At 39.9% G+C, this 20353-nt stretch overlaps 1 protein-coding gene and 1 non-coding gene across 3 annotated transcripts in view; one reads left to right on the forward strand and one right to left on the reverse strand.

Moving 5' to 3' along the window:
- The window catches only part of camsap2a (calmodulin regulated spectrin-associated protein family, member 2a), a 188451-nt gene that overhangs the window by 153979 nt on the left and 14119 nt on the right, over positions 1-20353 (forward strand). For both annotated transcript variants that reach the window (XM_041208046.1, XM_041208047.1), the window contains 5 exons: positions 155-260; positions 1370-1452; positions 9360-9432; positions 10018-12190; positions 18981-19114. In XM_041208046.1, the coding sequence (XP_041063980.1) occupies positions 155-260; positions 1370-1452; positions 9360-9432; positions 10018-12190; positions 18981-19114 (2569 nt within the window). The remainder of the gene's footprint in view (positions 1-154; positions 261-1369; positions 1453-9359; positions 9433-10017; positions 12191-18980; positions 19115-20353) is intronic.
- Positions 16874-17084, reverse strand: LOC121289483. The gene has a single exon (XR_005945580.1). It is a non-coding gene; the product is annotated as a small nucleolar RNA U3 (small nucleolar RNA).

Consider the following 20353-nt stretch of genomic DNA (forward strand, 5'->3'; position numbering starts at 1 on the left):
TTCAGTGTGTGCTTATGCACCCAACAAAACAAATCTGCTTACTATTAGTTCATTTTCTTCACCTGTGCCAGCTACAAAGGCCTGGAATTTCCTCTTGGTATTAAGTGACAATTTTGTACTTCTGCAAATGTGAAATGTCTAACTTTATCCACAGCTGAACCACTCCACCCAATAAAGAACATCTATGCTGCTTTCCCAATTTCAAATGCTACCAGAAAAAGTTTCATGGATACTTCTCCCAACCCTGAGTTTGGCTGCAGGTAGGCTTTTTGGTGAATTATTTCAGGACTTAGTTCAAGCAAAGTAAATGAGGTGAAAATTGTAGTGTCAATATCAGCATGAATTGGTTTAGTAAAATGTTGAAGTCAGTTGATGTAAACACAGAGTAATATCAAAATATGCTCATTGGTATATGAAGGAATTTAATCTTTGAGGTGCTGTAGCTTTAATGGTTAGATAAAAACAACAGGCTGCATATTGAACACATTGATCTTTAAGTTAGGCTTTGTTTTGTTTCATTTAAGTCACTGGCTTTAAGAATACAGCGATTTTAGGAACAAGATAATGTCCGTTAGCCTGAACAAACCCTCATACCCAACCTCTCCACGTATCCCCTAATTCTTGTATTGTGCACTTCTTTAATGTCTTCCATTGGTAGTTTATGGAAGAAAATCAGATAATGAACTAACAACAGCTTTGCACACCTCCAACTGTTGGTAGGGGAGAAGTTATAGAATTGGTTAAGTGTGGGATAGCACCATTTAATAACTACAGTCCAGATCTTTTTGTGGGACACAATACTTACAGGCTACAGAGAAAGATTTCCCATTGTATGTTAGAAAATCATGTTTCTATAATTCTACGTTTCATGTCCCTACCTCTGGGCCAGAAACTCCAGGTTCAAGTCCCACTTCAGACTTATATTTTACCTCTTTTCTATTTTTACTTAGTTCTGTTGGAGAGTCATACGGACTCGAAACGTTAACTATGTTCCTCTCCACAGATGCTGCCAGACCTGCTGAGTTTTTCCAGGTATTTTTATTTTTGTTTCCCACTTCAGACTTGATGGCCACGGAAGGTGCGTTCATACTGTGGCCATTATCAGCCTGTAAGTCCTTTCAATCTGCCTGATGGCAGGCGGTAAGAGTGGGAGAATTTCCTGGTCAGCAACAGCAAACCGCTGCAGTACTTTGCCAAGCATAATCATTATCCAATCCAATGGATGTCCATGGTTGCCAACCAACTTACGGCATGGTACCTGAGGGAGGAGTAGGGATGTGATTTATATGTTTATGACTTTGCCACAAGGAATGAACTAGAATTATTTACTCTGTTTATACAATTCATCATATTTTTGCTTTTCTTTCAGCAAAGTAAGTCCAACTTTTTCACCATCACAGCCACTTCTGCCCCTGCGACACACTCAACACCGCCCTCATTCATCTGATTCAGGTATGAAAATAGGTTACATCTTTCTATGTCATAAAGTTTGCATAGAGTTTGAATTTAATTCCATTGTTTGAAACTGTTTCCACAAAACTCCAGATCCTGCACTTCAACAAGTGTAATGTGGCTAGATCACTGAAAGTAGAGACTGGGTTGATCAGAGTAAAGTTTGTCTTTTAAATAAAACTTTTGGGATGCATTTTCCAGTGTTCTTCCATTTTGGTGAGGGAGTAATATCATAGAGAAACACCTGAGGTGCAAGTATAATTTTTACTAAACTCTAGAGATCAAGCTAGAAAAAAAATGTTGGAAAATATTATGGCAATGTTCTGGTTATTTAGTATTAATTGCAAACTAATTCTAAATCAAATAACTTCATAAAGTGAAACCACTTTCATTTTATCTATATTGTAAAGTGAGATCCTTGCTTCTGTCTATCTGTCATTCAAAGTTTTATTTAATGATGTGCATTTTATGGTGTGTCCTTACTTTTTTATCCCTCTGTAAATGATTTTTTCCACCACTAGAGGCAGTTCAATGCCTCCTTTTTTTCATCTCTCTCCATGCTCTGCGACCAACCGAACTCAGGTTATACCTCATCAGCATACCAGAATCAACCAACCAACTTTGTCAGTGACATCAAAGGCCAGTTGAGTTGGCCTAAGCAGTGATTTGTCAATTTCCTGACACTCCACTGCTGCCCTTTCTGCTACTCTATAGCGCGACATGGACTTTCCTCCTCCCATTTATGTCTTTCAATACCTGCTATGGTGCTTTTTAATAGTTTTATTTCTTTTCTTCCTGCAGATCATGAGAAAGAAAAACCCTTACTGCACTTGGCCTTCTTGCTCTCTCAAGTATTTTTCAAATTTGCTCAACAGCTGTTGTCCTGCTTGTTTACACCTTTTATACCTACCTGTTAAATCATTGTAGAACTGAAAAAAATACGATATAGTTTTAATGGCCCACTTGTTGAGAAATAAATATGTCAGCCCAACTCTTATTTACCAATTGAGATTGAAGTTTTATGTAACCAAATTTAAAAATAATAAAATATACATCCCTAAATAACATTGCACAACACTAATAAATAAAATGGTTCCTGATTAAATAAAGTTGCTTTCCCGACTACTGATCCCTGCGCAATCCGTCATTGGTAATGAAATAAAATAAATATTGCTGCCCATATTCGCCCAACTGGCCTTTGATGTAATTGTTAAATATATCCCAACTGCTTCATGCTCCATGTTACAGATTGATATTTTTATTACGTATCACCTCCTTTACTTCCTTTATTTCACATCCCACCCTTTTTAAGCATTGTTGTTTGTTTATTTATACTGGCATTTTCATTCTCTTTATTTGCCATTTATCTCTTCCACCTGTTCTGCTATGTCATTCCTCTGCAACTTGTCACAACCACATATCACTTTCCATTTACTTCTTTCTTAATTTCCTCTATCCGCACCCCTCCCCCCACATCTAATATTCAGCCAATGCAATTGTCATCAATTGTATGTTAAGCACCAAAAGGTGTCACACTTTGTTACGGATGTAAACCAAAACCTTAATCTGAACTGAAACTGATGAGAAGATTTTCCAAATTAAACTCTGGATAATTGCTTCATAACAATTAAACTTTTTGGCTTTAAAAGAAAACAGATTGACTTGAGTAGAATAATGCATTGTTCATCACATGGTACAACAACCTTGTCTTTATTGAACACTATCGTTATAACTTACTGTAAGCAGTGTCAAGGGAAGTATATCAGTTTATATTTAAATTGGCATTTTGGACAAACATTGTACCTGTAATTACAATTAAACAGTAATAAAAATCAAAAGACAATTACCCTAGATCATAGCATATAAGTTGACTGGCATATACGACGATCCCGTTTATCAGCCCAAAAGACATTTTCTTGCAGCTATGACATACCATACTAGCATTAGCAGCCACCCCAATTTTTCATCCCACATACGACTGTTTTACTTATTGGTACCTTATAACTGTGTGCAAGGGATGAAGTAGACAATACGGCCTGTGTTACAAAGATGCGCTGGAGTTTAAGACATGCACATGCAGAGCAGACCCCACATGGTGAACGGCAAAGTTGGTGACCACCCACACCTGTGTTTCACTTTTATACTTGGTATTAACTTAAACCCCATTTTTGAAGGGATTTTGAGGCTTCAAAGGGTCAACTTATATGCTGACATCTATGGTACCAGAAAAGTTTTCTAATTTAGACATCTTAATTGCATTTCTCCCCCAGCCTCTGCAATGAACAACTTCTTCTCCTATGTGATTTAAACGCTGTCTCAATCATCATGCTTTGCTCCTTTGATTTCACTCTCACTGACACCCCGATATGGTCTTCATCTCTGCTTCCTTAAGTCCAAGATTAAGTTAATTGTAAATTAATTGGATATTTAATTATATTCAGGTGGTGGACATTAACTGTGGATTTACCTGTGCTCCTAGGCTGAAACGACAGTTGTTGGATTGGAGGTGCATGATGTATAATGTGTGTCCTTGTGAATAAAAGCTTGGAGGTGTACAAAGACTAGGCTCCAGTTCTACCATTCACTGCCTGGGTATCTGAGCTGTAGCAGACGCAGACTTGAACAGATATAGCAGGTCTCTGGCTTAGCTATTTGCAGACAGATCTGGCTGGACCATATAAAGCACTATCGAGTCCTGATCTTGTTTGCAAAGGCAGCTCACTATTCCAGAATCATCCTGGAGTGCCTATTTTCTTTTTAGTACTACAAGTTGCACTTTTAAACCCATTTCCCAGGTCGTCTCAATCCTCACTTCCAACAAGAAGTACGAGGAGCTCCTGGACTTCTTTGTCACCAAGATTGAGATTATCTGTTCAGATACCTCTGCCTAGCCTACTGGGCCAAATTCCTCTGAAGTTCTCCCCTGCCTTAGCCCTGAACTTGTGTCTTTCTTTGGTTTCTTTCTTATCTCCACTTATGCCCTCATCTTGTCCATGAGACACCCCAGAGAAGGATAGTATGGTCAAATGTGTCAAAGGCTCCAAATAGGTTGAAGAGGGATAGTTTACTTTTGTTACAGCCATACAGGATGTTATTTGTGACTTTGACCCTATTCCCACTAAACTTCTGATTACCCAACTTCTCTTCCTGCTCTCCATATTAACTGACATTGTTAATCATTCTCTCTCTTCAGGTACTGTCCCCCTCTCCTTTTAAATCAGATGCCATCGTCCCTCTCATCAAACAAAAGCAACCCTTTATCTCTCTGCCTTTTCAAACTACTTTTCCATCTCCAGCCTCCCTTTACTCTCAAGTGCTTGAGCATACTCTTATCTCCCAAGTCTGTGTGCATCTTTCCCAGAACTCCATATTTATTTCTCTCCAGTCAGGTTTTTGCCCCTGTCACAGTAGTGAAACCGCTCTTGTCAAAGTCACAAATAACATCCTGTATGGCTGTAACAAAAGTAAACTATCCCTCTTCAACCTATTTGGAGCCTTTGACACATTTGACCATACTATCCTTCTCTGGGGTGTCTCCTCCAACTGGGTGGACTGCACTTACCTGGTTCCATTTGTATGTATCCAATCATAACCAGAAATCACCTGCAATGGCTTCTCTTCTACTCCCACACCATTTCCCTGGTGTCCCTCAAGAACCTATCCTTGTCCCCTCCTATTTCTCATCTACAATCTGCCTCTTGGCAACATCATCTGAAAACATGGTTAATTTTCACGTGTGCTCTGACGAGACCCAGCTCCATCTCATCACCATTTCTCTCAACCCTTCCATTGATTCTAAATTTTAACTGCCTTTTTGACATCTAGTACTGGATGAGCAGAAATTTTTTCTAATATCAGGATGAGCAAAGCCATTGTTTTCAGTCCCTGTGACAAACATTGTTTCATAGCGCCTGATTCCCTGTCCCTGTCAACTGTCTATTCTTTTTTTTATTCATTTATGGGATGTGGGTGTCGCTGGCATGGTCAGTATTTATTGTCTATCCCTAATTGCCCTTGAGAAGGTGGTGATGAGCTGCCTTCTTGAATCACTGCAGTCCATGTGGTGTAGGTACACCCACAGTGCTGTTAGGGAGGGAGTTCCAGGATTTTGACCCAGCAACAGTGAAGGAATGGCGATATGTTTCCAAGTCAGTATGGTGAGTGACTTGGAGGGGAACTTGCAGGTGGCGGTGTTCCCATCTATCTGCTGCCCTTGTCCTTCTGGTGATAGTAGTCATGGGTTTGGAAGGTGCTGTCTAAGGAGCCTTGATGAATTCCTGCAGTGCATCTTATGGATGGTACACACTGCTGCCATGGTGTGTCGGTGGTGGAGGGAGTGAACGTTTGAGGATGTGGTGCCAATCAAACGGCCTGCTTTGTCCTGGACAGTATCCAGCTTCTTCACTATTCTAGGAGTTGCACTCATCCAGGCAAGTGGGGAGTATTCCATCATATTCCTGACTTGTGCCTTGTAGATGGTGGATGGGTATTGGGGAGTCTGGAGGGGAGTTACTCGTCACACGATTCCTAGCCTCTGACCTGCCCTTGTGGCCACAATATTTATATGGCTAGTTCAGTTTCGTTTCTGGTCAATGGTAACCCCTAGGATGTTGATAGTGGGGGATTCAGTGATGGCAATGCCATTGAACATCAAGGGGTGATAGTTGGATTCTCTCTTGTTTGTGATGGTCATTGCCTGACACTTGTGTGGCGCGAATGTTACTTGGCACTTGTCAGCCCAAGCCTGGATATTGTCCAGGTCTTGCTGCATTTGGACATGGACTGCTTCAGTATCTGAGGAGTCACAAATGCTGCTGAACATTGTGCAACCTTCAGCGAACATCCCATCTTCTGACCTTATGATAGAAGGATGGTCACTGGTGAAGCAGCTGAAGATGGCTGGGCCTACGACACTATCCTGAGGAACTCCTGCAGTGATGCCCTGGAGCTGAGGTGACTGATCTCCAACAACCACAACCATCTTCCTTTGTGCTAGTTATGACTCCAACCAGTGGAGAGTTTTCCCCCTGATTCCCATTGACTCCAGTTTTGCTAGGGCTCCCTGATGCCACACTTGGTTAAATGCTGCCTTGATGTCAAGGGCAGTCACTCTCACCTCAGTTCAGCTCTTTTGTCCATGTTTGAACCAAGGCTGTAATGAGGAGCTGGGTGGCCCTGGTGGAGCCCAAACTGGGCATCAGTGAGCAGGTCATTGCTAAGCAAATGCCACTTTAGCAATGTTGATGATCCCTTCCATTACTTTACTGATGATTGAGAGTAGAGTGATGGGGCAGTAACTGACTGGGTTGGATTTGTCCTGCTTTTTGTGTACAGGACATACCTGGGCAATTTTCCACATGGTCGGGTAGATGCCAGTGTTGTAGCTGTACTGGAAAAGTTTAGCTAGGGATGTGGCAAGTTCTGGAGCACAAGTCTTCAGTACTATTGCTGGAATATTGTCAGGACTCAGAGCCTTTGCAGTATCCAGTGCCTTTAGCTATTTCTTGGTATCACGTGGAGTGAATCAAATTGGCTGAACACTGGCATCTATGATGCTGGGGACCTCTGGAGGAGGCCGAGATGGATCGTACACTCGACACTTCTGGCTGAAGATTGTTGCGAATGCTTCAGCCTTATCTTTTGCACTGCTGTGCTGGGCTCCTCCATTATTGAAGATGAGGATATTTGTGGAGCCACCTCCTCCAGTGAGTTGTTTAATTGTCTACCTCCATTCACGACTGGATGTGGCAGGACTGCAGAGCTTAGATTTGATCCGTTGGTTGTGGGATCACTTAGCTCTGCCTATCACTTGCTGCTTATGCTGTCTGGAACGCAAATAGTCCTGTTTTATGACTTCACCAGGTTGACACCTCATTTTTAGGTAAGCCTGGTGCTTCTCCTGGCATGCCCTCCTGCACTCTTCACTGAACCAGAATTGATGCCCTGGCTTGATGGTAATGGTAGAGTGGGGCATATGCCAGGCCATGAGGCTATAGATTGTGTTCGAGTACAAATCTGCTGCTGCTGTTGGCCCATTGTGCCTCATGGATGCCTAATCTTGAGTTGCTGGATCTGTTCGAAATCTGTCGCATTTAGCATGGTGGTAGTGCTACACAACACGATGGAGGGTATCCTCAATGTGAAGGCGGGACTTTGTCTCTACAATGACTGTGCGGTGGGCACTCCCACTGATACTGTCATGGACAGTTGCATCTGCGGCAGGTGGGTTGGTGAGGATGAGGTCAAGTATGTTTTTCCTTTTTGGTTCCCTCACCACCCAGTCTAGCAGCTATGTCATTTAGGGCTCAGTCAGTAGTGGTGCTGCCGAGCCACTGTCGGTGATGGACATCGAAACCCCACACCCAGAGAACATTCTGCGTCCTTGCCACTCTCAGTGCTTCCTCCAAGTGATGTTCAACATGGAGAAGCACTGATTCATCAGCTGAGGGAGGGCGGTACGTGATATTCAGCAGGAGGTTTCCTTGCCCATGTTTGGCCTGATGCCATGAGACTTTATGGGGTCTGGAGGCGATGTTGAGGACTCCCAGGGCAACTCCCTCCTGACTGTATCCCACTGCGTTGCCACCTCTGCTGGGTCTGTTCTGCCCAGGTGGAATCTGGGACATTATCTGTAAGGCATGATTCTGTGAGGATGACTATATCAGGCTGTTGCTTGACTAGTCTGTAAGACAGCTCTCCCAGTTTTGGCACTAGCCCCCAGATGTTAGTGAGGAGGACGTTGCAGGGTCGACAGGACTGCGATTACCGTTGTCGTTTCCGGTGCCTAGGTCGATGCTGGGTGGTCCATCTGGTTTCAATTCTTTCTCGTGTCTTTGTAGTGGTTTGGTACAACTGAGTGGCTTGCTAGGCCATTTCAGAGTCAACCACATTGCCGTGGGTCTGGAGTCACATGTAGACCAGACCAGGGAAGGACGACAGATTTCCTTCCCTGAAGGGCATTAGATGGGTTTTTAATTCCAGATTTTTATTGAATTCAACTTCCACCATCTGCCATGGTGGGATTCGAACCCAGGTCCCTTGACCATTACCCTGGGTCTCTGGATTACTAGTCCAGCAACAATACCACTATGCCATTGCCTTCCCCTAACGCGATATCAAACTGTTTGCAGCCTTGTTATCATTTTGACCCTGAGATGATCTGCTGATCAGATGTGTGTCACCACTAAGACTACCTATTTTTATCTCTACAAAATTAGCCTGTTCTGCCCGTACCTCAACTCATCTGCTGCTGAAACCCTCTTCATGCCTTTGTTACCGCTAGACTTGACTGGCCCACACAGCCTCCCATCTTCCACCCTCCACAAACTCCAGCTCATCCAAAACTCAGCTCCTATGTCCTAACTCTCCTCAGGTCCTGTTCACCCATCACCCCATGTGCTCACTAATCTACAATGGCTTCCGATTAGTCAAGGCCTAGTTTTTTTCCAACTTTATTTGCAAAAGACATCAATGACTTTAATCTTCCCTATCTCCTCCAGTCCTACAACCCTCTGGGATATCTGTGCTTCTCCAGTTCTGGGCTCTCGAGCATCTGATAACTCATCCCATTTACAGCCATGCACCATAGTGTCACATTAACAAACGCCTGAGAGCAGATCACCTCACATTCATGTATTACATGCAGAGATTTGCAGAATCAATGAAAGGTCATTTTAAATTATTACACTCTACTGTGGTTTAGAATGCAATACATGCGACAAAGGGCCGAAAGTTTCTTTTTTAAAAAAACATGTTGAAATTCTCATTTTCCCACAAAACTTAGAAATGTACGATATAGAATTATTAACTTATGGAGATATGAAAATTGTCTCATTTTCATTTAAAAAGGAATTTTATATCCCTTGTGTCCAAACCTCTCATTTGAAAAAAAAACATTATTTTTTTAGGAATCATGCGACGATCTACATCCATGTCTTATGTAGAGGGTTACGCAGGAACCTGGCCTGAAAAGAAACAAAGGTTGGTAATACCATTTTAAAAACTTACCAGTTTGAATTAAAATTAAAATTTAAACTTGAGTGAAATTGGTCATTATTTTTTCATTATTTTTTGAAATTACTTGTAATGACTTTTGGTTTCTAGTACTTGTAGTACAAATAAATCCTGCTACACATAAAAAAAAATGAGATTATACATTTACAAGATTCTGTATTTAATATACTTTTGTTATCCTAATAAACTCATCTCCCCATTTGTAATCCTCCCAAATTCTTTGCATCCTATCATTGTATTAAAATGTCGCCCTTTGAGGCGGCAGAAATCCCCATACTCTACCAAGATTAAACATATGAGATGGAAAGAAGCAACAGTAGAATAAGACTATTAAGGAAAGTATGAATAGATCTAATTAAGGGGTTCTGAGGTACTAACATCACCTCAGGGTTTATGGCATCCTATGTCTTAATTATCTAAGATGTTCGTGCAACCCATGTAGCTACAATTGAATCTATTTCTGCTGTCAAATTTTTTTCTCAGAAATTTTAGTTTTAATGTAAAGAAATTTTAAAATCTGTTGTTCATACAGCTTTGTTTTTCTTTAAATAGAGCCTTTCCCCAAGCGGTGTCTTTCAATATTCCCTTTGATTTGGACAACAACATTGATACATCCACTGCAAATAACCGGACAATAATTAGATCAATTAGTAATGACAGTTTGATTTCAAACATCAACAATACTCCCAAACATTTAGTGGGAGATGAATCTTTTCAGTCAATAAATGGACAGAGCAATGGAATAGAAGAAGAAATGCATTTGTCTAATCACAATTATGAGAAGCCATCTAAAGGTTCCACTGGAAAGCCTAGTTTGGCAAATGATACCACGAGAAGACGATCCACGCGAGGTACAGTCTCAAATGGGCCAAAGGAAAATAGTTTAGATATCCCACCAAGCATTGAAGAAGCACTGCAGATAATTCATGATGTAGACAAACTCTACCCAAATCTTCAGTCTGAGCAAGTAGCTGATGGTTTTTTCCTACATGTTAACAATGTCAATGACATCCCTGTAAAACCCAGAATGAATCAAACCAGCAGCCTGGATTCCATTGCAGATATTAAAAGTGCTACTAGCCCTTTGACTGATAATACTGAGGTAGACACAGGGATCCATGTGCCATCTGAAGATATTCAAGAAACAATAGATGAAGACTTTTCCTTAAGAGATTACACTGTTAGTATGGATTCTGATTTGGAAGACTCTTCTAAACCTCAAGACTCTGATCTAAGAAGCGATGATCATAATGATATGTTAATTTCAGGTTCAGATTCATTGAATGCTGTATTGCAATCTGGAAATAGCATCTCTCCAGGTTCTGCAATTAAAATGACCAGTTTTGCTGAACAAAAATTCAAAAAGCTAAATATCACAGATGCCAAGTTTAGCAGTAGTAGTTCCCAAAAGACTACCCCAGAGAGTTCAGAGCTTAGCACTCCAGGTGTGGTTCCTAGCGGTCAGATACAGGAACTGAGTCCACACAGACAAATAAGAGATCCTGCTCAGCTGTTGGCATCTGAAGTGATTCAGCTTAAAATGAAACTGGAAGAAAAGCGTCGAGCCATTGAAGCCCAGAAAAAGAAAGTTGAAGCTGCTTTTACAAGGCAAAGACAAAAAATGGGCAGGACAGCTTTTTTGAATGTTGTGAAAAAAAAGGGTGATGGAATTTCTCCATTGAATGAGGAACCCAGTGGTGACCATGGAGGTAGATTGTCACATGAGAGGAAAATGTTACCATCAGAGAATGTTGAGGAAAAGGACTTGACACCTGAGGCAATTGGAATGAATGGTGGCTCAGCAGATAATGGTAAACGGGGCCTTCAATTCCCTGCCACTGCAGCTCAGTCAGAGAAACAAGTTGCCTGGAATTTAAGTAACACCAATGAAGAGACTTTAGGAGATGTTGATGTCATAGAGTACAACAGATTAATTGAGAAAATGAATACAGCTTTGCATGCGCTGCAACAGGAGATGCAACGTTTGGCGAATCAGCAGGAATTAATAATGCAAATGAGAGAACAGCAACAAGCATGGGTAATTTCTCCTCCTCAATCTTCGCCGCAAAAGCAAGTCCGAGAACTTCGATCTTCTTCAAGGTCAACCGGGTCATTATCTCCTTCGCTATCCTCTTCTGGAGAATCACCTCGCTCTACCCAACGATCTCCTCAGACTTTTCATAGAAGGTCTTCATATTCTCATGTTAAAAACTCAAAACCAAGGCCAAATGAATTGAAGATAACTCCATTAAATCGTGTCCTCACTGCCCCATGTTCTGTCGATAGTCTTCCTCATCTTAGAAAGTTCTCTCCCAGCCAGTTCCAGACCAGATCGTTCATTTTTCTTGACGATGACACGCCCGACGCTTCCACAAAAGGAGAGGACATGCAGTCAACTAATGAGGAAACAGAGCCTCTGACAGAGGAAAATAAATTGACAATTGAAAAACCCTCGCAAATGGAGAAAGAGGATCAAGTAAAGCCTATTAAACCTGAGGTTTCACCATTGCCCACAGTGTCCACAGAAAAATCTGTGGCCCTTACAGACAGTCCAATTAAAAGAAAACATCCTGTTGACCAGAGCACGAAGGCAAGCTTGATTGAGGTTTCCCTTTCAGGTCTCAAGCTTTCAGAGGAGGAAGTAGAAATAGACGAGGCACATGATGGTGATGCTGAAAAGGAGCATTTTGAAGAACAAAAGTTGTGCTGTGGATTTTTCTTTAAAGTAAGTGACAAATCTTTTGCTTTCTGGAATTATAGTATAAGAAGTAATTCATAATAACTGTGACATCACATATTAAAAACTGGCACAGGTGTGAAATTAGCCAACCGTTATGTTTCTAATTTTATTCAAGCAACACTGCAAAATTGTAAGAAGTAATGTTTCTTGCAGTAATTCCTGTCAATTAGCTGTCAGTACTAACATGGAGGTCAGCCTTGGATCAGTGATCAAAATCAAAGCTAGGGTGGGAAGCGGCCCTTGAGCGGTCATTAATTGGCCTCTTTTGGGGTGAGGATGGGCGGGCTGCCCTAGGCCTCACCCACGCCCACACCTCGTAAAATTACAGATAGGTCGGGGGAGGGAGGGAGGGCAACAGGAAGGCCACCCAGTGAATTTTATGGGATCCCCGCTTGCAAATCTGTTGGTGGGAGCTGGTAAAACTCTGCCCTTGAAAACCTAATCTGAATGGCACTTTATTGCAGTGCTGAAGGAATGCATCGGGAAGTGCTACCTTTTGGATGAGGTATTAAACTGAGTCTCTAGTGTACGTGAAAAGGCATGTAGCACCAATCGACAAGCAGGGGAATTCTACTGGTATCTAGGCAATTCACCCCTTAACCAACAATTAAAGTATCGCTGTTTCTAGAATCTGGCTTTGTGCAAATTAGCTGCCATATTTGCTGCAGTGTGACAGTGACTACACTTTAATTAAAGTACTTCATTAGCTTTATGATGTTCTGAAGTCATAGTAGGCAGATAGAAATAAAAAGCTTGGTTCCATAAAAGGCATTATGTTTAAAAAAGAAACATCTACTTAAAAGTTTTGCAATTCCTTGATAATTTCAGGGGAAGATTTTTTTTTTTGTGCATTGATTCTTAAGCTGCTTCAAAAGCACTTTTCATTCCCAAAAAAGTGACCCAGAGAAGCACACAAATTTAGCACACCTAATAAAAGTCCAATCCAGTGTGTTGAGTGTTTTTGCAGGGAGCTCAGTATAAAGATAGAGAGGTATAAGATATATATCTCTTTGTGTTCCCAGGGTGTTACGCACAATAAGTGAGAGAATATGGTCTCTCTTGTCTGTCTGTGATGTCTTTATTGCTGATTCTCTCACCTCTTCTTCATCTCCATCTCTTCAGTGCCCCTTCCCTCCTTTTGGCTCTCAGAGGTGTTTGAAATTGGAATCATTCCTAGCAGGGATACACAGTTAGCATTGACCCATCACTTGCTCTCCAGAAGGCACAGATGGAGATGATTAGCTGGCTTTAAAATTCAAGCTATTTTTAAACTCAGTTAACATTAAATGAAGAAGGGCATGCGGGTATTCATTTTCAACTTCACCATTTGGTTTACTGCAGAGGCAATGAAGTTGAAAATTACCACACCCTGCTCTCCCAGAAACTTCAGGTACTGGTATCTCACTGAAACACATGGCATACATGTGAAAGGGCATGAAGTTGCTGTACTTGCCCACCAGATAACTACTAACCATGCAAGAAAAAGTTGGGGCTGGTTTGTTCAAATGTGAATTTTTAACGGTATGGTAAGTCATCCAGTAATTACTGGCAGACAAACCTGACTGGCATGAAAGTTAATTTTACATGTATGGAGTCACATTCCTTCAGATTTTAATTACTATTGGAGATTGAAAAAAATTAAATGAGAACTACTTTACCTTTTCCTTTCCCTCTTTTGTTTCTAATCCTATCTTTCTTTATCTTTCTGTACATGATTTGCCATTGTACTAACTGTTCTAATTTACCCTTGCTTGTTCATGAGGTTCAGTAAGGATTCTTCAATCTAATTAGTTAAAGAGATACAGCGTTGCTTTCCTTCTTCATACAGGTCCCACATCCCATGTAGAGGATGCATGCTGTTTTCGATTTCTAATCACCACAAGTCCCAATGCAAAAACTTTTAGAAAGTCTGTGTACACGTTTAAGTGTAATGAACAGATAATGCCTTTCATTTGCTGCTCTGAGCAAAATATGTGTTACACAAAGAATGACTCTTTTAACATTGAAAATATCTATTACAGCACAGGAATTACTTGTGACTAGAATGAGTTTTCATGAAACGCGCATAAATAAATTTTATCATTAATAGTGAAAAGCTTAACCTGAACTCATACCTGAAGTGCTCACTTTTAACATTGTGCTGTCAGACTTGCCCTTTCCCATTAATCTCCATGATATTTGAGCTGCAAACGTAAAGACGAAATGGCACGGCATCCTCCACGTGGCACCTGAGATCTGAATGAACAGGAAAAGCACCTGTGTATCTCCTTAACCAGATTGAAGGATTGTGAAATTAACAGCACTAGGAATGAGAAGAGTATACAAATAAGAGTGGATAAATTCATTGTTAATTTTGCCATAGAATGAGGAAAAGGGGGAAAGAAAAATTGGAAATAGAGACAGAAAGAACCAGAAAGGATTTTTTTTTAAATAAACCTTTTTATTTTTGCAATACATTCAATTTAAAACCTGAAGGAGTGAGAGTCCACACTTGTAATTGTTGATTTTCAGTGCCAGAGAGGCTGACTGCTAATAATTCAAATTCGTCATCTCATTTAAAGGTTACTTGAGCTTGAAATGACGACTTAATATTTTGTGCTGAGCTTGCTTTGTACCTGCTATGCAGATACAGCAACTTGACGCCATTCAATGTGTTTAAATGGTGAGGCAGACAGCAGTGTGATCCCATTTTTCTAAAGCTAATGGAAAACTGCATTTCAGACAGTAGGTTTTCAGTCAAACCACAGATCTGTCCTCGCCTGAAGTTGCTGCGGCATCTGTGCATAAATTACAGTGAGCACTATTTACCTTGTTGCTATTTTGGCATTTTCCAAAGTAACAATTATTAATTAAATCCTTTTGTTTTTTGCACCTATATAATTAATAATAATGGAATTTTATTCAAGAAACATGTTCATGGCCCAAAAGTGGAATTGCAGTGATACAGCAAAAAATTCACGTATAAACTAAGTAATCAAGTTAAAAACATGGAAATGTGATAATCGTGTAGCAACAAATATAGACAAACAAATTCAGCAGATAAAGGGACGTGGTTTATGGGATACTAAAAGAAAGAATATTAATTAAAATTATCTTAAAATTACAAACAATACACCAGTCCTACTTTACAGGCATGTAGATTTCATCATTTAAGTGCTTGATCGAGAACCCAAACCAAGCAAGGAGTAGAACATCATTGGTACCTTTCTATCCTACATCTTATAGGGTTAAATTTAGTTGAACCTTTAAGTTATCTCAATTGGCCATGGTGGTGGTAACCAGTTCCGAAAGTGGGTAGATTGAATAAGGAATTTTTCGAACTTAGTGCAAGTGTTGACTCTTCTTGTTCATAGAGTTTTAAGTTTTGTGACGTGAAGGGCATTGTTTACAACTGGTACTGAGAGCCTGTCATGAAGAGATATTAATGTGTAAAATGTTATTGGAAATTATTTTTTAAAATAGGATTCTGGTAGGGGTCTGTGTCTCGGTGTGTGTCCTAAATGGATTAAAGCCAGCTAGTCTGGGTGCTTTGATATATAGTAGTTTTGAGATGTTAATTGGGTGAACAGTAAAGAGAACAGTAAGGTAAAGTGTTCATTTGCATTTGTTGAATAAACCATTCAAGACTATGGGTAAAACCTTGCACCAACTAGAAGAAGCCAAACAATGTGTTTATATTTTCAGCTTACTAATAAAATTGGTGCTATGAAAAGGGTTTTATTGTTAGAAGAGCTGAAGTTCAAAAGATCTAGTGATACAATGGAAAACCTAGATTCAAAGGGAAAGCTAGGTATATAAAGAAAGGAGTTTGTGTGTGTAAGGGAAAGGCATTTAAGACCTAACCCGCCTGTACGCCTCCAACCAACTTGCAAAGGAACCTCATTTGGAATTCTTAAGGTCAAATGTACCCAGCCTGATGCCTATTTAAAGTCTATGGGTTACTGTTGCCTTAGTGGAGATTTACTTGGGGTTGATTAATCTGGGGATTAGTTAAAAAGTTATTATAGTCGCAACTTGTAGCCATGTGTATGTGTTTAATTTGTTGAATTAATAAATGTTTAATTTAGTTTTATTTCTGCTGAATTCAAAGTCTGCATCTTGAAATTACAAATTGCAAAAATGGGTTATGACAGTTGTTTCAAGTTTCCCTCTGGGATTTGAACAATTCAGCCTTTACCATCGGCTGTGTCATAAAAGAACCTAAGATCAATCTCGGCGCCAGCTACTGTATTCTTTCAATTTGTGCAGTTTGCATGTGTGTGGGATCAGGTTGGTACATAAGCACAGCATATTCAACCAAGTGATGGATGTAGCCAGTGTAGATGAACATCCCGTGGGCAGGGAATCTGAAAGTGATGAGGGATCTGAGAATGAACATCCATTTATTTATCTTTTTTAGCACATTGTCCACTTGATCATCTCGTTTCAAGTTGGCTTGAATTTGTCTACTCAAGTTTTTCCAAGGCTTTCACTTCTGCCAGGGTGTAATTGCCTAACTTTATGTCAAGGTGCATATGCTCATGTCTACCAAAGTCTACTCGCATGACATTACTTTTAGCAGCATTTAGCTGCATATTGTTTTCTAACCACCATTTATTGAGAACGCCGAGAGTTTCCTGAACCTCACTGACCACACCCAGCGGCCTAGACTCTGCAACTGTCAAATCATCCATGTGTTGCTAGTATTTCCTTCCTCCACTCTCCTCACAATGAGAAAAGGGAACAATCATCAATGGTTAAAAGCTTTTGCAAAAAGCAATACTTTTAACCCGCTTCACACTCAGGAGGAAATGTTATACCACCTCCTCATGGTTAGTGAGGCCGACCTTTTTAGAACACATTTCTCAAATAAAAACCTATAGAAATGATCCCTGTATTTGAGGCCAGAAGAAGAAAGGGCTTCATTAATGAGGATTAGGAAAAGAATTGTCCCTAGCCTGTGCCCTGAGGCACACCTGTTGTTAATGAAGTTCAGATGGATGGCCACGAAGAAGCCATGATATCCTACATAATGAGTAAGGTCTGAGAGAAACTATACTTACTGATTATCATTGTGCAGTCCTGGGATCTGGTTACATTAAATACTCGATATTGTCTGTATCCAGACTGCTTTTAACAGTAAAACTTATATTCAGTGTATTACTACTTTATTTCAATATCTTCCACGATCATTGAACAACATCACTGGGAATATCCTTAGCAATTTCCAGGTGTTGTATTTTTCAGTCCATGTGCTGCTTCTTTTCAACAGTTCCCTCAATATGATCCGCATTCAGTTTGATTTTTCTTCTTTTAATGTTAATGGTATCTCGACTAATCATTGCAAAAGAGGAAATCCTCGAATCGGTACAGCTTTGGACCCAAGTGCAGAGCACCTTGTCTCCATTCTACCACTTTCCATCAGGTATTCCAGCAGGTTGGGATCATAGAATAGGGAACCCTAGACAAAAATCTCCTGCTCGCCATACAACTAAACTAGTTTTAAAATTTGAAAGAACAACAAGAAGGCTTTTCCGATAACAACTGCTGTAACCTACTCCAATGTGCATTTTTATTGTGTTTATTTCCATGGAAATTTTTCATAGACTGGCCCCTAGTGGCTGAAAGAAATTATGATGTTCAGCAAAATTGGTGTAATTGCATTCAAGCAGAAAAGTAAATTTTACTGCATATTTCCCCTACTGTGCCTATTAAAATGGCACAGGATTTCTTGAATTAATTAGTCATATTGATTTAAAAGAAACCTGACAGGGAAACTTGTATCAATTTTTTTTCTCCATTGAGCAGCAAAGCCGCCCCCCCCCCCCCCCCCCCCCCCCCCCCCCCCAACCATCCTTATCTTGCGTGTTCCTTATTTTAGATGGGTAAGCAACTTCCTAATGGTGTTTCCCAACTCATTAAAATCGAAGGCAAGCCATTTAATTTGGCTTGTGCAGTTATTACAAATTAAGTAGTGATGTTCTTAGTTATTCTCATACCTTCCCTTACTAGAAGGGAGCAGTTTGTGTGTCCCAAGGTATGAGAGAAAGAAATAAGAAGTAAATGAATAGATGTACATTTGATCTAAAATGGTCCTCAGTAATGTTTCTTCTTAAAGGAAAGGAATTGTGAATAACAAAACATGTACCACCTCTGGCAAATTGTAGTTACAGCATTCAAGGGGTGCGTTTCCATTGCATCCTCTCTGTACTTATGTTCCAATGGGTGGCAATCACTGATGCTGTTTGAGCCTCTGAAGATATTTGTACCCTTTACTTATTTTGGATGACTTGATCCTATGTGCCTTTTCAAATAAGATTACAACATTATCCACTACTCTTTTTGATAGAATAAAGGTCATCATTGAAAATTAGAATGAAAGAAACATTTGAAATGCCTTCTAGAGTTTTATAGTGTGAGATTACAATATTCTGAGTCATGTTAGCAATTCGTTGAATACTTGAGGCTCTTTGTAGAGTAGGTGTGAGTCTTTGTCTGATTTTCCCTGCACATTTCACCAAGTTTATCGCTAAATCATGCTGATGGGAACAGTGAGCGAGTGCTCGATTCCATACTCTATCACTATCTCTTACCATCTGTTTTTCCAGACTGAACTGTGTAGAAGTTGAAGTTAATATTAAGGATTGAGATATCTGATCTGTTGTACTTTTTATAGATGGCTACACAGTGTTCTTTTCATGCAATCCCTTGTAGTTTCAAATTGTATATACTTAAAACTGTTTTTGGTTTACTTTTTATTAACAAGCAATTCCTAATTTGAACTTTACTTTTAAAGGATGATCAGAAAGCTGAAGAAATTGCTATGAAAAGAGCAGCCCTCTTGGAGAAACGCATGAGGAGGGAGAAGGAAAAACAGATTAGACGACAACAACTGGAAGCAGAGTTAGAAGAGAAGAAGGAAGAAGCCAGGTACTGCATGATCAAAAATGTAACTGTCTTATTTTTAAAGAAGTCAGCTTTTTTTTTTTAGACTTTTGCTGCTTTACATTAAGATATGTGGTTAGCAAAAGCTAACTTGAACCTCCATGTCTGTAGGTTTCAGCCTTACTATGGTGGATGTGAATCTGTAGCTTCCACCAATATTATCATGTATTCCATTTACATAACAACCCCAGTACAGGAATGGTTCATTATTCACAATAATGCTTGACTTCAATTTGAACCTTATTAATTAGATGAGCATTTATTCAAAATGCAAGAATTTTTAAATTAAATTTTAAAACCATTCTGCGATCCATGGCAATCAAAATTTCTTTTATGTTCACTTTTAAATATAAAATGGGTCTGTTGTTTGTTTTTGATTTTAGAATAAATTCAAAACTGGTAATTTATGATACTTGTTGCCATTTAAGAAATTACTCAACAGTGCTGTCATGTATTGTGTTTGTGTGTTTCCAATCCATTTTCTTTGGAATCTTAATACTAGATTTCAGTCCTTGCCACTGCTAAATGATCTAATAGCAGAAAACCATAGCATGTGCTAGTGACACGGGACTTCAAATATTGAGTCCACTGCCACCCTGACCAAGGGGGTTCTGTTTTCTACTTTATTACTTTTATGATGCAACAGTGGAGCACTCTCGTCACACATTTTGACTGGTATTGATCCATCAGCCTCAAAAAGGCTGATCCAAAGTCTTTCTGAGAGGATGCATCCAGCCCACCTGTCAGGTCATCAGTACATAATTATCATCTATGTTACAAAGGTGACTACATTTTAAAAGCACTTCATTGAATGTAAGGCACTTTGGAAGGTCTGGTGGTTGTGAAATACAATATAAATACTATATATACTATATAAATGCAAGTCTTTCATTTCTTTTCAATATATTGAACTCCATACAAAAACATGCAGCAAAATGGATTGTTCCAGGAAATGGTGCTTTGTCGTTAAATTTCCCTGATTCTCCTTGACTCAGTGTTAGACTGATACTTCAGTATAATCATCAGGGGTTGCTGCATTATTAGGAATGGCATCTTTTGGATTGGATGCAAAACTGCTGCTCTGTTGGGTAGATTTAAAAGATCTCATAACACCATTCTAACAGGAGCAATGGGTTTTGCTGGTGTCGTGGCCAATATTTATCCTTCAAACCAACATCACTAAAAAACAGATTACCTTGTCATTGATCTCACTGCTGTTTTGGA

The sequence above is a fragment of the Carcharodon carcharias genome, chromosome 16 (genome assembly GCF_017639515.1).
Source record: "Carcharodon carcharias isolate sCarCar2 chromosome 16, sCarCar2.pri, whole genome shotgun sequence".
Lineage (NCBI taxonomy): Eukaryota > Metazoa > Chordata > Chondrichthyes > Lamniformes > Lamnidae > Carcharodon > Carcharodon carcharias.